Here is a 14,680-nt window from a genome sequence, read left to right on the forward strand (position 1 = left end):
TGCTCGAGGGTCTGCAGACTTGTCGCCATTGACATTATCTTATCAATGTTAATAAAGAGCCTACGTATAAGTGGGGACCACAACGACCGACAAATGCCGCACTAGACGCAATAAACGCTTGGCTTGGCTTATTTTTAAACAACATTTTTGTATTTATTGATCACCATCAAATCAGATTGCAATCAATTTATTCACAGTAGTTTTCTTCGTTCTTTGCTCGTTATCAATGAAATACGCTTAGGGACACTATATCTAGCTAATTAATGGACTAAATAAACAGCAACGTATCGATAATAATAGTAATAGTAACTAAAGTGTATATCGCATTTGAAACTTAACAGAAAACGGTTATGGTTACAATTACGTATGTTTACTCGTATGTATATTCAGCGCAGTGCAGATCGTATCGGTTGGATCTTTACTACATAAATATATACATATATATATATATATTCATATATATATGGCGACTTGCTTATCCAACACTTTGTGCTTACAAGCTAAACAAACTAAATGGCGGGGGGCCAACGAAACGCCTCATCTATTTACAATAAACTCTGACCGCAACCCTACCCTCTCTCTATTTACATTTATATCAAAATATCAACCACGTTCTATACATACATATATTGTATCTTTAACTAAATAGCAGCCTTTTTAAATTTTGATAACATTTTTGCCGAATCCCATCGAGCCTAAGTCGTTGCTTTTTTTGGCCTCCATATACTGCAGATTTTACTTGACTCTATCGCAATTATATAGCAAATAGCAAATAAATTGTGTTATGGAAATCGTGGTGTAGTGTACGTGGTGCGTGTTTTGCGTTGGCCAACGTTCAACGTCAACGTCTCTTTCAAGTCTCTCGAGTTCGTTTTCATTTTCATTTTCATTTTGTTTTCTCTTTTCTGTTTTGGATTTGCCTTAAAAGCTAGTTAACTAAAAAATTTGCGCTCGTTGGTTTCGATCGTCTAGAAAAAGGATTACAATTACAATTAAGTTGCAGCAGTCGCGTCTACATATGCACAGATTGGGTTTCTCTTTTTCTCCTTCTCCATCTCTTTCTCCTTCTTCACTGTTAACTATCCATCCGTCTATCGCTCCTGGGAGTGAGTGCTTGGGGGGTGCTTTCTCTCCTCTAAAAATCGTAAAACTCGTTCGATTTGTTGTTGAAGCGACGCGTCAGCACATAGACAACCGCCTCATAGGTGGCCATCATGATTGCCGTGTTCGGAATCTGTCTGACCAGCTGCGTGGCCAAGCCTCTGTGGGTGCACAAAATATAGAGAGGATGGAGCAATTAGTGGCCTGGAATACTTGGCAAATAATAATAACTATAAAGCAGAGTCAGCACGCTCGCTCGGTGCGGGTCCGAGTGATAATCAAATTAAGGTAAACAAACAGAACAAGATGCGACGCAAAAGAATGATTTCTTAAATAGATTTCACGCCGAGGAGGGGGTATAGATTTGGGGAAGCCACGAAGTCGTGGGTGGCGTGTTATGATAATTTATTATAGCGTTGGAAATGCCAACAATCTAAAAAAGCATCCGCTTTATCATATAAATGTGCTTCTTTTTATAGAGGATGCGCTTCAGGGCAAAAGTGCTATAAAAATGAAACGGGAGTAAGCTTGTGGGATTCCCTATAACAATCTTTAAGTTCATTCTGAGTTGTTCTCTGAATAAACTAAAGAAACCCCCAACCAGTGGGGATTCCTACGCACCTATACAGTCCAGGTCTGCCCTCCTCCTTCCACACCGTATGCAGTGTCTGCCAGAAGGAATTGTACTTGTTGCCCTCCTCGCGCAGCCGAGTACGTGCCACCTCGTGCGGATACGCAATGCAGGAGGCGATTGTCTTCGAGACGGCACCGGCCATCATGAACTCCAAAAAGTCCCGCGAGCCCTTGGTGTCTGTTTGCCTCTGATTGCGTTGCTCCAACTAAAAACAAAAAAAAAAATGGAAGATTAATCGGGGGGATTCCACAAGCCGAAACCTAATCACACGACTTTCTCATACCAATTTGGATTTGATGAACTCGTAGATGACAAAGTGCACCATGGTCTCGCAGATGCCAAAGTAGCTGGCCGTGATGCCCTTGTAGAAGGCCGCAATACCGCCCTGGGCATACACACGCTCGATGCACTGCCGCACTGTCATTTGCACCTTGGAGTTGTGGTCCAGTTGCATGCGGGTCTTCACAAACCAAATGGGATTAGTGGCCGTGGATGAGACAAAGCCAGCACTGGCCGCACTCATGATGTGCACCAGCGGGGAGTCACGTTCAACGAAACTGATAAAAGATCGCAAAAATCCAAGAATGAATACGAGCAGTACATTTATGACTAGAGGCAGGCACTTACCCCAAACTGTTGAGCGAGTTCTTGGTCTGTGAGTAGGTGCAAAAGTAAATGGCACGAGAGGGCGCAACGCCTACGAGATTCGGACCAAGACCTTTGAACAGGGCACGTGGACCCTCGTTCTGGACAATGTGTCTGGGAAGAGGAAGGAAATAAGGAATGAAATAAGTTAGTGATGTACCGCAGACTTATACACTTACCGCAGACACTGGATGATGCTCATGGATTTGGGGGTTGTCGATGAGATGCCGCAATGGGAAATGGCCATAATCTGTAAGGAGTACAAGCAAAAAATGCAATTAAAAGCTGCTCAATCATGGATGCCAGGACAATGGAGATGAAAATGTTGTGTTGTGGCAGAGGGTTTCGGTTAGGATATATGGCAATGTGCCTGGAATGTGGTGGATCATTTGTGTGTATGTGTTGTATGAGAAATAGGTAAAAAAGAAGTTGGTACTACCCTACGCACACCCCCAATCACCTGTGGCTGTGATCTGTTACGTAATATCGTTGTGCTTAGCTTACGTCGTTGTTCCGGCCTCAACAGCTCAGAGGGGCCGCCATTGGCCGGTCCACTCCCCGTTGGCTCCACGAGCCTCGAGGATGGCGTCATGAATGCCGTCGAGCTTTGCAGACGCGTCTTGACCACCTCCAGGGGGCATGTTACCACGGCTCCAACGGTGCCAGCGGATCTGTTAGAGGCAAGGAAACCAAAGAAACATCAGTAATCTGTTTGGAAAATGTTCCCCCATCTAAAAATAGTTGCGGTCGCCTCCCCCAACAAAGAGATAAAGTGCTTTGACATGGTGTGTGTGTTCTCTCCATTCCATCCCCCCCGTTGTCCCGTAAGATTAGTGCCAAAAATGTTTGAATATCATAAAAATAAATCGCATTTGGCAATCGACCACGCTGAAATATACAAATGAGTAAATACACTCTCTCTCTCTCGTTCATATCTCATCTCAAAAACTCGTATTTCTTCGATTTGCGCAATTCCTTCGCTTAAATTGGTTTTTCGTTGGGGCACTATATCTAATATATCTCGAATATCTGTACAAGCATGGGTCGCCTGTCACCCCTTCCATTTACGAGTCGAATTCCATTTTCATTTCAAGTGGAGGGCCGTTTTGATTGGTTCATTGCATTTTGCTCCATGGAACATTGCGGGGCTAGAGGCTTTGAATGAGAGGGGGCTGTTATCCATTAAGTAGTCCAGTAAATTATAGAAAATTTTCTATTTCATTTCTCATTTCACATGCAAATCAAGGTCATGTCATGTAATTGTTTACTGGCTTGTGAAATTGCTGGCATTCCGAATCAGAATGCAGATGTCGGTTCTCACAGAACACAAGGAAATCTCACACCCACACATATATTTTAATGGAAAGTTTGCTTAGGGTAATTTCGCCTGGAAGAATGTGTATAATTGAGTTAAACTTTTTATTGAAATAACCATTCAAATTATATTACAGAAATATCAAATCTGATGCATAACCATGTGGGTGCAACAGCACTATCGTAAGAAATCCATCACTGATTCCTGATCAACAACATACAAGACGTGTGCCTGATCGACTCGAGATTCGCAGTTAAGGGGCAACTCCCGCATTCACCTTAAAGTTAACCTTGCCAAAAAAAATACAACCCTCCAAAATTAATTATACACGACCTTTCCCAAAAGGAACAATAAAACAAACCAAACCAACACACTGATTACCTCTATCAATATCAACAAATTGGAAAATTGTGAGATAAAAGTGCCATAATCACTTTGCTATCTAGGGAATGTATTTGTATTTATTCGCCGGAGCATAACTCCTGATCGCAGAACTTGTAAATTGGCGGTTGGCAACAGAACAGCGAGAGAACCATGAAATTCGATTATGATTATAATAATCCACGACAATGACCGCCACACGAGACGGAAAATAGTTATGCAACAAAGAAATATAAAAGGGGATGGAAAACGAGACAGAAGAGAAACACGACAACAAGTTTGATCGATGAAGCAGAAAGTTTCCTGCAACAGGCACGAATGTCTCCTTTAATCCCTGGAAAGTACAGAAATTAATCAACGTTGGCATCTTCAAATGAGGGCTGGGGCTGGGATTGCAGTGGAGCCAGTGGGTAGTCGAGAACCGGTCCGTACTGGTTACGGATTGACCCCCGCCTCTGGGGCAGATAACCTTTGCCAGCCCCGCGAATGAATTGCAATTCGGTCGGACAAAGCGGGACTATCCGGACTATCAGCTCCTATCAGCGATGGCCCCAGGGCCCCGCGTCTGTCCCCATACTACATTTATATGGATGCTCAGTCCCAGGCGGAATCTGTGACATAATTACTGCGAAACCGGTAAGAACCGAAACCAATCCAAAGAGAGAGGGAGAGAGCAACGCGAACACGCCATATGTTCCAGCAATCTTCCTTTTTCCTTTTCCAACTTTTTTGGCAATGTTTGACACATTTATAGGCAGCCTTTTCGCACCCGCTCGGCAAGCACAGACCTGATTAAACAATTTCACAAATATAATCACATTTAATCAATGGATTAATGGTCAAGTGTTCCCACTATTGAATTACAATTAGCATCTGGCTGCCACTTCACGAGAAAGTATTTAGGGCAAGCCGTGTTTGCCCTGCAACGTGCCAGACACAAGGATAGACAGATGGGCAAACACAAATATCAAGGAGAAAGAGCGAGGCACGTTTCGGTTACGGTTGCGGCTGTTACGGGGAACTGGGAGTCACGGATCAACAGGTTAACGGACTTGAGGAATGAAATCGTTTCAATTTAAGGGGGGATTTGTTAGCCTCCCAATCTGGGGATTTCATCTGAATCAACATAAAATATACAAACAGCTGCGCTGGATAACAGATTCTTATCCGGATTCTTCTAGACAACGAATGATATGAGGCATTGATTAATCCCTTGAAAACCTGTATGTAATCCAACGATGACCACTTCCGACCTAAGCAAATGCTACAAAAGAGAATGTAAAAAAACAACATACATGACGTGTGCATGACATTAATGCTCGGCTCGAGTTATGCTGATACGTTTTGTTGTTGTTCAAATGCAAAAATTCTGCTCACCGCTGATCTAATCCCTCATTGAAAAGTCTTTTTCCTTTGCTAATGGGAACAAAATATAATTATCCATGGCATCATGAATTTAAAAAAAACCAATTCCAACTGTTTCATCATGAGTGAAACATGTGAAATTCTGAATATTTTTGCAACAAGTAGCTATATTTTCAAGTACACACGAACGTGTACGTAGAACCATATCTATAGCCACATCGGGACTCCCGATCGATGGCCTCCCCCCGGCTGCCGCTGACAGAACATGTGTGAAATGTGCAAAATGCAGCCGGTCCGGTTAATGTTAATGCGCTATTTATCTGTTTTTTGACATTGGTCGGGTTCGCCGATGTTGTTCGCCCCACAAACACGCGCTCTCTGGTGGCAGATAAGAGGTGGAAACTTTGGGGCCTAGCAGACATGGTCTATGGACGAGACGTACAAGTGTAAAAAGTGTGGGAAACCGAACCTGATAATTCCCTTTACCGATGCGTCAGCCCTCTCTGTTGGGGAGGCTTTTGTCCAGCAGCTGCCTAAGAGTCCCACACCTGTTCCTCCCCTCCCCAACCATCGTTCGGCACTGGGCACTGATAAAGACGTCTTGGCGGGGGCTACATCTTATCAAGAAATATTTCGAGTTTTATTTTTCTTTTAATTTTATTTTGCGTTTCGCAGACTTAAGTTTCGTCTTATCAGTGCGATTCTAAATTTTGTTCTTCTTTTTGCTAACGTTTTTTCCTTTTCTTTTGGCGTTTTTGTTTTTGTTGTTTTAGATTACGAAATTTATGGAAAGTTTTGAATGTTTTTGTTTCTTTCTTTTATGGGTCAAAAGAATCAAGGTTAAACGGAATATTGCCATTTGCATTTGTAAATGGAATGGGTTAAAGCTGTAGGGCATTCCCAAGAAACGGAAATGTTGGAAAAACAATCAAGTTTTCAAATTCAAAGGCCGCCATGATGGATCCACTGCTTTTCTGTTGAACTGCTTGCCTAACTGTACATAATGAACCGATGCAAAACAGCTGATTTTCACGTGTTGTTGGAGTACAAAAACAATGAGTTCCAAAACATATGTATTCAAATTTTCTAGTGAAAAATTGACATTTCTTAGATGAAATGCATTTAGTACTTATCTAAAAAAAAATATTTTTCAAATAATAGAAAGTAATTAAGGAACTCGCTAAGATTAGATTTTATTTTGGTTTTTATTCAATAAATTCTATATAAACTTGGCACGCGACCTTCTATAGAAAAATATATACATAAACATCATTTTTAAATAAAAATCTTTCCCTGACAATATATCTATGTACATATATGTTCTAATACAACGGTACAATATATACAGCCAATAAAAATGTTTATATTTATATTAAGAAAATATGTGTCTAGATCAAGAGCAGAATAAAACAGGACGCCCTTGACACAATTTTTGGCTATAGGAAATGTTTGCAAACATTATACCAGCAAACTGAATAAATTATCAAAACCAAAGCAATGCCACAAATTCAAATAAAACGAAAAGAAGATGATAAGGAGTCAAAGAAGATAAATAAATGATAATGAGAGAGTACAAAAACGATAGATAAATGAGAGCAAATAAGAGTAACTTTCCATTTATTCATTCATTTATATATCTACATGTTCACACTTCTAACTGGAAGCACATTTTGGCGCCAGAAAGCGACCTTAGATGCCAGTATACCCATCCCCGAAAACGAGCAAGCGAGACAGATACATTTGTTACGGGTTTCCAAAAAATAAATACAAAAATGCGTACGTGCGGGAAGACATGTCGCTTAGAGCCAAAGAAGAGAACAGGAGAGAAACCAAAAACGAAAACAAATCACAGCTGATGGGAAAATCGAAAAAGTTAATAGAAAATTGTGTCGCAAAAAAGAATAATGCTCTGATGGATGCGGAAAACTAAGAAGCTATCTACGGGTTGCAAGACCCAAACGTAACTATATAATATGGTAATACAATCTTGTGTATTTATTGAGTTCAGCAAAACAGGAAAGGTCTCTTCCAATGCTTCCTTCTCTGTGCTAAAAACATTTATTATTTTTTTTTAACAAAAAACCGCGTCTAAAAATAATCAGAGAAATGAAGTGCGATTACGAGTATTCACAACTTTCAGGCAGAACAGAAGTGACATTGTTTGTTCTGTATTATCTCCTACTACCCCTCCACGGCGCCACCTCAGATTGGCAGCAATGTTGTTTGTTGCATTCGATTCAAACGCCTTCAACCAGCCGCCGACGAGTCAGTGTGCCAGAAAAAGTTTATTTGCCCGGGGCGACCGTCTAGAAAAACCAAAACAAAAATCCAAATCGCTTGCCAAGCTCAATTTAGAATAGGGGTTTCTATGAGTATATAAAAATACAAAAAATAACAATGTATACGTTATAATTGGGGGTAAAATAGAGAATAGAGAAATTTGCAGTGTGTTTTTGCCAAAATTTCGAAAACATACCAAAACCTCGTTTGTACATATGATCTAAATTGTCTAGAGTCTAGACCAATTTAACAATTTTCTTTAATTGCCGATTGTTGTCAGATAATTAATGCCATCATTATTTTCATATTATGAGGACAGACTTTTCTGTACAAAGTACAGTCTAAATACTGCAGTTCAAACATCATTTAATCGAAATTTAAGAACCTTAAACGTTTCCATTGACAATATATGTAGGTTTGTTTCAGTTTTTGTACAAAAATATATATTAGAAATCAATAAAATAGAATACAATACAATACAAAATGAAACGAAACGAGGTGGAACGTTGTGAGTTGCTGCGGACACCGCAACTCTACAGTTATACCCGATACTAAGTCAGTATGGCTCTCTCCGGCAGACGCCGCTAATATTGAACGACACGACAAAGAGTGCGTGCGAGAGAGACAGAAAATCAGTCTGAGCGTGACGTCGGGCGCTGCGTAGCCACTGCAAATTGATTTGTTCCTATTGGCTATAAAAATGATCTGATCTGATCCAGATTCAGCAATCTGATAGATATGGTCATTATCTATGATTCTGCGTTTTTAGTTTTCTCAAATGTGCAATATTGTGGATGCAACAGATTTTCGTCCTTTGTGGGGGCGGAAGGGGGTGGGGCGAAATTCTGAGCATATACGTTTTATAGTGAGATCTAACAGAAGTGCGGATACCAAATTTGGTTACTCTAGCCTTAATAGTCTCTGAGATTTGTGGATGCCCCAGATGTTCGTCCTTTGCGGGGGCGGAAGGGGGTGTGGCGAAATTTGGACACGAAACGGTCAAGGTCCGATATCACAGGAGTGTGGATACCAAATTTGGTTGCTCTGGCTCTTATAGGTTCTGAGATCCTTGAACTCATATTTTGCAATTGGCAAAACCGACCATGAAACCTGTGTGTTAGAGAGAGACAGAGCGAGAAAGAATGAAATTGTTTTCTTGATTCTGGCTATAATAATTATACGATCTGGTTCAGATTTTGCAATCTAGAAGATATAGTCATCCTCTACGATTTTGCGTTTTTAGTTTTATACTATCTTTAAAAATGTAGATTCCACAGATTTTCGTCCTTTGTGGGGGCGGAAGTGGGCGGGGCGAAGTTTTGAAATATTTTTGTAGCAGTGACATATCACAGAAGTCTGGATCCAAAACATCGTTGCTCTAGCTCTTATAGTCTTTGAGCACTAGGCGCTGAAGGGGACGGACGGACGGACGGACGGACAGACAGACAGGGCTCAATCGACTCGGCTATTGATGCTGATCAAGAATATATATACTTTATGGGGTCGGAAACGATTCCTTCTGGACGTTACACACATCCACTTTTACCACAAATCTAATATACCCCAATACTCATTTTGAGTATCGGGTATAAAAAAAACGTGTTATATCGCTATATTGTTGAGTTTCCGCCTTGGCAGCGTATTTTGAATAGCTTTCCAATAGACAAAAACACAAAAATAGCAGCAGAATTTCAAATATTGTACGAACTTGCGGCTCAGCTTTATATAAAACATGAATATCTATAAGAATTTATAGTTTTCTTTACCATTCAGTTGGAAAGAGTTCTGTAATTTCCTTCATGTACAGTTTTCAAAATGTTTACATTGAGTTTAAAGCAGCTTTGGGGTGCTCGACTATGTAGATGGATGGTCGGATGCATGTCGGTTAATTGCACGTTTGCTTTTGGTTTTATTTATAGCGATATAACAATGTGGTGCCGCCGGAGCAAGGCAAGGTTGTTTTTGCCTTAGTTTTCACAACGTTTACAAACACGAGACACACACACACACACACAGAAATACCCAGCCCACCCCCCTTTTTGTGGTAGTTCTAGCAACAGGGTTACAAATACTTGGGCATTAAGAAAGCTCTGGCCTGGTTGCAACGTGAATGCTTTTCAACAACAGTTTTTTCTGCGCTTTAAGTGCACTACACATACGCAAACATATGCATATAATACTTACATATGTACACGTACACTAGTATAGTATATAAGAAAGAAGTCTTACGACAGTAAAATGTGAACATTGAAACGATTTTCTTGAGTTGTTGTTTAACTGCTGATAAAAAGGCTTAGGCCAGCGCAGGCCGGCCGGCAAAATTACTCAGTTCTGGAGCCCCCTGTCTGTCATGTTGATGTTTTGTGGCGTTTTAGGGGGCGGCCCTCTGGGGTTATTGTCGGGGATAACAAAACATGCACTCCGTCAAGGCCATATCAAAAGTTCCATTCCAAATTTAGCATGTATGTATGTTCCATCAAACACCCACCAACCTTTCGTTCCTGTTTCTGATACATTTACATACATTTCCCGAAAAACCAGAGGCTCGACTCCTCTTTCTGTCAGTCTCTTTCTTTGCTTCTTTCATTCTTTCTCCTTCCAACAAATACGGAACCAGAACGGAACAGAGTCACAAATAAAGCTGCAATCTGAACTTTCCGATCCCCTACACAAAGCACAAGGGAAACAACAACACGAATTGCTTCGGAGAGACACGGATCACTCCCCCAGGCACTCGAACGGGTTCAAGAGACTGATATGCCTCGCAGTGTGCGGCCCGTGTGTGTGTGCGTGTGTGTGTGTAGGGTGCAGGTAAAAATAAAAACAAAGTCAGATGCGCGGTCCCGGGTCTAAAAATAGAAACGATAAAAGCGACAATCATAATAATAACAGAAACAAAAACAGCAACAAGAACAACAATGCAATTGAGCTTGTTAATGCCCGCCGCCTGAGTTATGGAACTCGAATTGGACATTGCCTGTAACGTGATTCAAGCAATAGCAATGAACCGAGTAGAGAAAGTAAGATAAAGAGAGAGAGGGGACAAGGGATAGGAAGGAGAGCTCCTGCATAACATGAGCTGATAAATGACCAATGTACATACATATGTACAGTATTTATTTTTGTTGCACATATTTACATACATATCCTGGGTATATTTGTGTTCTTAACCAAATATCATATCTATTCTTGATTAGCATCAAGCCACGCTCCTCTTAATTTAGTAGTAAAAGAGCGCTAATTGTGTTAACATATAATTAGTGGAAGTCCTGATCGGATAATTATTACAGACATAACCACGAAAAAGTATATATAGTCCCTTGTGATTATGATGGGTATTCGTCAGTCGTCACTCTGCTTTACCGCTCTTGTTCTATAGTACTTTTAGTACTCATGTCCCCTCTTGCGGTGACGTTTATCTCGAATCCAAAATTGTTTTTCGCCAATCGCTGTGGACTGCAAAGCAGAGAGCAGAGCAGCTGTCCCCCAAAGCACGTGAACGGAGCATGGCTCTCTTAAATTATTTTGCTGTTTGTGCTTCTGTACCCTTTCAAAGAATGATATTATTTTTACCAGATGTTTTCAACGCACAAACGGAAGATCCTCCAACCTTATAAAGCGTATATGCATATTCTTGATCATCAATATCGATCGAGTTTAGTATATAAATGGAAACTGCAAGCGTATCATAAGATTCGGTGCGCCGCAGTTCGATTTTCTTTCGGCCTTTTTTTTTTGGCGCCATTGCCAACTATTGCCAACCCCTCCGGCCTGTCGCCGGAGGCCAGGTCAAATTTACTTCAACGAATTTCGGGCTGCTTCTGATTTGCGGCTAACTAAATCTAATCGCAATTGCGCCGTTTTAGAGATTCAACGTATTACTATGTACGAAACGAAATCCAAGCAAAACCGGTTTATTGTAGGTCTGTTGGAGCCTGACCTGCGATAAGACGCAATAGTTGCCCCAACAAACATACGAAAAATAAAGAAAATAGATTCCACTTACCCGCCGGCAATCAAATGAATGAAAGTATCTGCCTTGTTTTGAGCCATGCTCACGCTCTTCCGTCACTTAATATTCAATCAGTGATTGATTAAATAGCCACTAATTAACGCGCACTTGAGATTTACAAAAATAGGCAGCACAAAAAACTACTTTTGAAGGCACGACGACGCGACGCAGCGCGTAGGTGGACAAGGGGCCCAAAAAGCTGGCGTGGGCCGGGGGGCCCGACCGGGGCTTATCCCAATGGATTTGTATTGGTATTGGTTTAAACTTTTCTTAATTATTTCACCAGGTCCAAAAGAACTTTCAGCGGTGCAAATTCTTCTGCAATTCAGCTGCTTTTTTTTTGGCAATGACAAGTTATGCAACTGCAACGGTATTCACTGATAACGATTATAGTTAATTATGACAATTATGCGCACGGCGCCAAGTCCATCGAGCACTCGTTTAACTGTTTAAATGTTTCTTAATGTTTAAATAAATCAGGTAGAAATAAATCCGCAGCTCGAAAAAAACACGTCCGGATGTATCGTTGTAGATTTATCGTTATCGGATTTATAGCGTCTCGTATGATGAAAACCCGAACTTAGCCCACTTAAGCCCCATCTATTTAAATAGTTCAACTATTTGAGGTAAATGGCGGAAAATATTAACGATTTTAAAGTCTTCGTGTAGATTCATGCCATCTCTCCTCTGAACTTAAAAAAAACCCACGAAATTTTTCACCTGAACTGCCCTAAAATTATTAAATTTGTATTATTATTTTCGGTGGAATATTAAAATACCCCCTTGGCTTGCAATGGGTTAATCGTTCCTCGATTATGAGATTCCGTCGTATATTATTAGCTAGATAGAACATTTAGCCATGCCCACATAATTTTATCTGATTAATGAATCAATTTTCTACTTGACTGGCTTATTTTGAATACTTGACTTTAATGTTTTTTGCCTCAATTTTGGTACCTCAACAACAATATAGCGTCTGGTATGGTAAAAGACCGAACTTAGCCCACTAAAGCCCCCTCTATTTAAATAGTTTAACTACTTGCGGTAAATGGCGGAAAATATTAACGATTGTAAAGGATTTATGCCATCTTTTCTCTGAACTTAAAAAAAGCCCACGAAATTTTTCACCTGAACTGCCCTAAAATGATTCAATTTTCATTATTTCCGGTGAGTCAATAAAATATACTGGAAAATACTATGAAAAGTATAAAATTTGAAAGGTGTTTGAGTGGCAAAAAAATCAGTGTGACCTCGGACTTAGCGATAAAATATAACTAAAAACGATCTTAGCCCATCTAACTACTATTTAAACAGCTTGTATATCCATTTAAGCCGTTTTAACAGAGAATTAGTAAGGCTATGCATAGATTATCCTTAGAGCAGATTATCCTTTTGTAAGTACAAATCAAGTTGGCGCGTGTTCAATCTCTTGCAACGCTTTAAGACGGACCGAACATCCCCGGCAAATCGAATCGCATCGAGAAAGGGCAGTAAGTTGAGTAACTCAGTGTCCCAATCACCTATAACGTAGTCGAAGATAGGTATGGAATTGTCCATGTTGAAACAGCACTCAGGTATTGAATTATCTAGGAGAATCACATTGGCCATATCGTCGTTGACAATCGATACGAACTTAGCATTGAATCCTTCGACAGTGACGCATTTGTCGCGAAACAGCCGATGTCCCAGAATGTTTCGTCCGCCATCCAAATAGTCAATAATAGGCGTGGCATATAGCTCGGTTCCAGCAGTGAATACGACTATATCGAACCATTTCGAGACCTGATCCAGGAAATGGTCGACAAAGGGTCGCTTGTACACTTTGACCGTGGAATCGTGCAAATTAAACTCGAAATCAACTGGCACATATTTCCATTTCAATTTTTTCCGCGAAACCGGACTAGCCACCCCTTTCTTTACAATTACTGAGGTCATGAGAGTTTCATCCATGTCAAGGATGAGAGTTTTCTTCTTAACAAGCGTAAGTTTTCGCTTGGAACAAGATGTCAAGTAGTCGCCGTGCAAGTATTTTGATAGAAAGAGCTCATAACATAGCTTATTGCTATAATACCATAAGCGTCGTCTAAAGCGCAGCAGAGTGCCCACCAACAGGATTCCGAGTCTATGGAGTTGGGGGTTGTATAGACTGGCTTAACATTGTGGTTACTTACATTAAGAAACCTGCGTCAACTCCCATTTTTGCTTTTAACTCTATAACAGAACAGTTAATGTATTTTTGAGAATCAAAGTAGCGTAAACGACAATGACGGATTTTCAGTAGCCTATTTGATTATTAATATACAGTTGATTAGTTCTAGTTCAAAAATGGCGCCCACTTACAACTATAAAAATACCCTAACGCTATACCAAAACGAGGGGGAACGTTGTAATTTGCTGCGGAAACCGCAACTCTACATTTATACCCGATACATAGTCATTAAACGACAAAGAGTGCGTGCGAGAGAGACAGAAAATCAGTCTGAGCGTGTCGTCGGGCACTGCGTTGGCTACGCAGTGGCTAATTGATTTGTTCCTTTTGGCTATACAAATTATCCGATCTGATCCAGATTCAGCAACCGGATAGATATGGTCATTCTCTATGATTGTGCGTTTTTAGTTTTCTCGTATCTTTAAAATTTTCGCCCTTTGTGGGGGCTGAAGTGGGTGGAGAAAAGTTTTGAAATATACTTGTAACAGTGACATATCACAGAAGTCCGGATATAAAATGTCGTTGCTCCAGCTCTTATAGTCTTTGAGTACTAGGCGCTGATAGGGACGGACAGACGGACGGGCGGACAGACAGACAGGGCTCAATCGACTTGGCTATTGATGCTGATCAAGACTATATATACTTTATGGGGTTGGAAACGATTCCTTCTGGACGTTACACACATCCACTTTTACCACAAATCTAATATACCCCAATACTCATTTTGAGTATCGGCTA

At 40.6% G+C, this 14,680-nt stretch overlaps 2 protein-coding genes across 3 annotated transcripts; both read right to left on the reverse strand.

Annotated features, from left to right (window-relative positions):
- Positions 1-157: 157 nt before the first annotated feature.
- LOC108163628 (mitochondrial carrier protein Rim2) lies at positions 158-12,274 on the reverse strand. 2 transcript variants are annotated; one of them, XM_017299033.2, is made up of 7 exons: positions 11,728-12,274; positions 2,841-3,051; positions 2,560-2,630; positions 2,363-2,494; positions 2,019-2,292; positions 1,723-1,940; positions 158-1,262 (listed from the first exon to the last, which is right to left on the reverse strand). In XM_017299033.2, exons 1-7 carry the CDS (start codon positions 11,772-11,774, stop codon positions 1,136-1,138), a joined length of 1,080 nt encoding a protein of 359 aa, XP_017154522.1. In that variant the 5' UTR covers positions 11,775-12,274; the 3' UTR covers positions 158-1,135. The 2 variants fall into 2 exon arrangements, with proteins under 2 accessions (XP_017154522.1, XP_017154521.1); XM_017299032.2 differs by having other exon boundaries at positions 2,820-3,051.
- A 394-nt stretch (positions 12,275-12,668) lies between these two features.
- On the reverse strand, positions 12,669-14,014 carry LOC108161589 (CTD nuclear envelope phosphatase 1). The gene is made up of 2 exons (XM_017295877.2): positions 13,905-14,014; positions 12,669-13,855 (listed from the first exon to the last, which is right to left on the reverse strand). The coding sequence occupies exons 1-2, from the start codon at positions 13,928-13,930 to the stop codon at positions 13,108-13,110; spliced, it is 774 nt and encodes a 257-aa protein (XP_017151366.1). The 5' UTR covers positions 13,931-14,014; the 3' UTR covers positions 12,669-13,107.
- Between the last annotated feature and the right edge of the window lie 666 nt (positions 14,015-14,680).

The sequence above is a fragment of the Drosophila miranda genome, chromosome 4 (genome assembly GCF_003369915.1).
Source record: "Drosophila miranda strain MSH22 chromosome 4, D.miranda_PacBio2.1, whole genome shotgun sequence".
NCBI lineage: Eukaryota > Metazoa > Arthropoda > Insecta > Diptera > Drosophilidae > Drosophila > Drosophila miranda.

Excerpts from the sequence above, each read along its gene's own strand:
- LOC108163628 (XM_017299032.2), bottom strand. The coding sequence starts at position 11,774 with ATGGCTCAAAACAAGGCAGATACTTTCATTCATTTGATTGCCGGCGG. Across the intron at positions 2,631-2,819 it reads TGATTGGGGGTGTGCGTAGG|ATTATGGCCATTTCCCATTG; the intron begins GTAGTACCAACT and ends TACTCCTTACAG. Across the intron at positions 1,941-2,018 it reads AGTTCATCAAATCCAAATTG|TTGGAGCAACGCAATCAGAG; the intron begins GTATGAGAAAGT and ends TTTTGTTTTTAG.
- LOC108161589 (XM_017295877.2), bottom strand. The coding sequence starts at position 13,930 with ATGGGAGTTGACGCAGGTTTCTTAAT. Across the intron at positions 13,856-13,904 it reads GTTGACGCAGGTTTCTTAAT|ACTCGGAATCCTGTTGGTGG; the intron begins GTAAGTAACCAC and ends CCAACTCCATAG.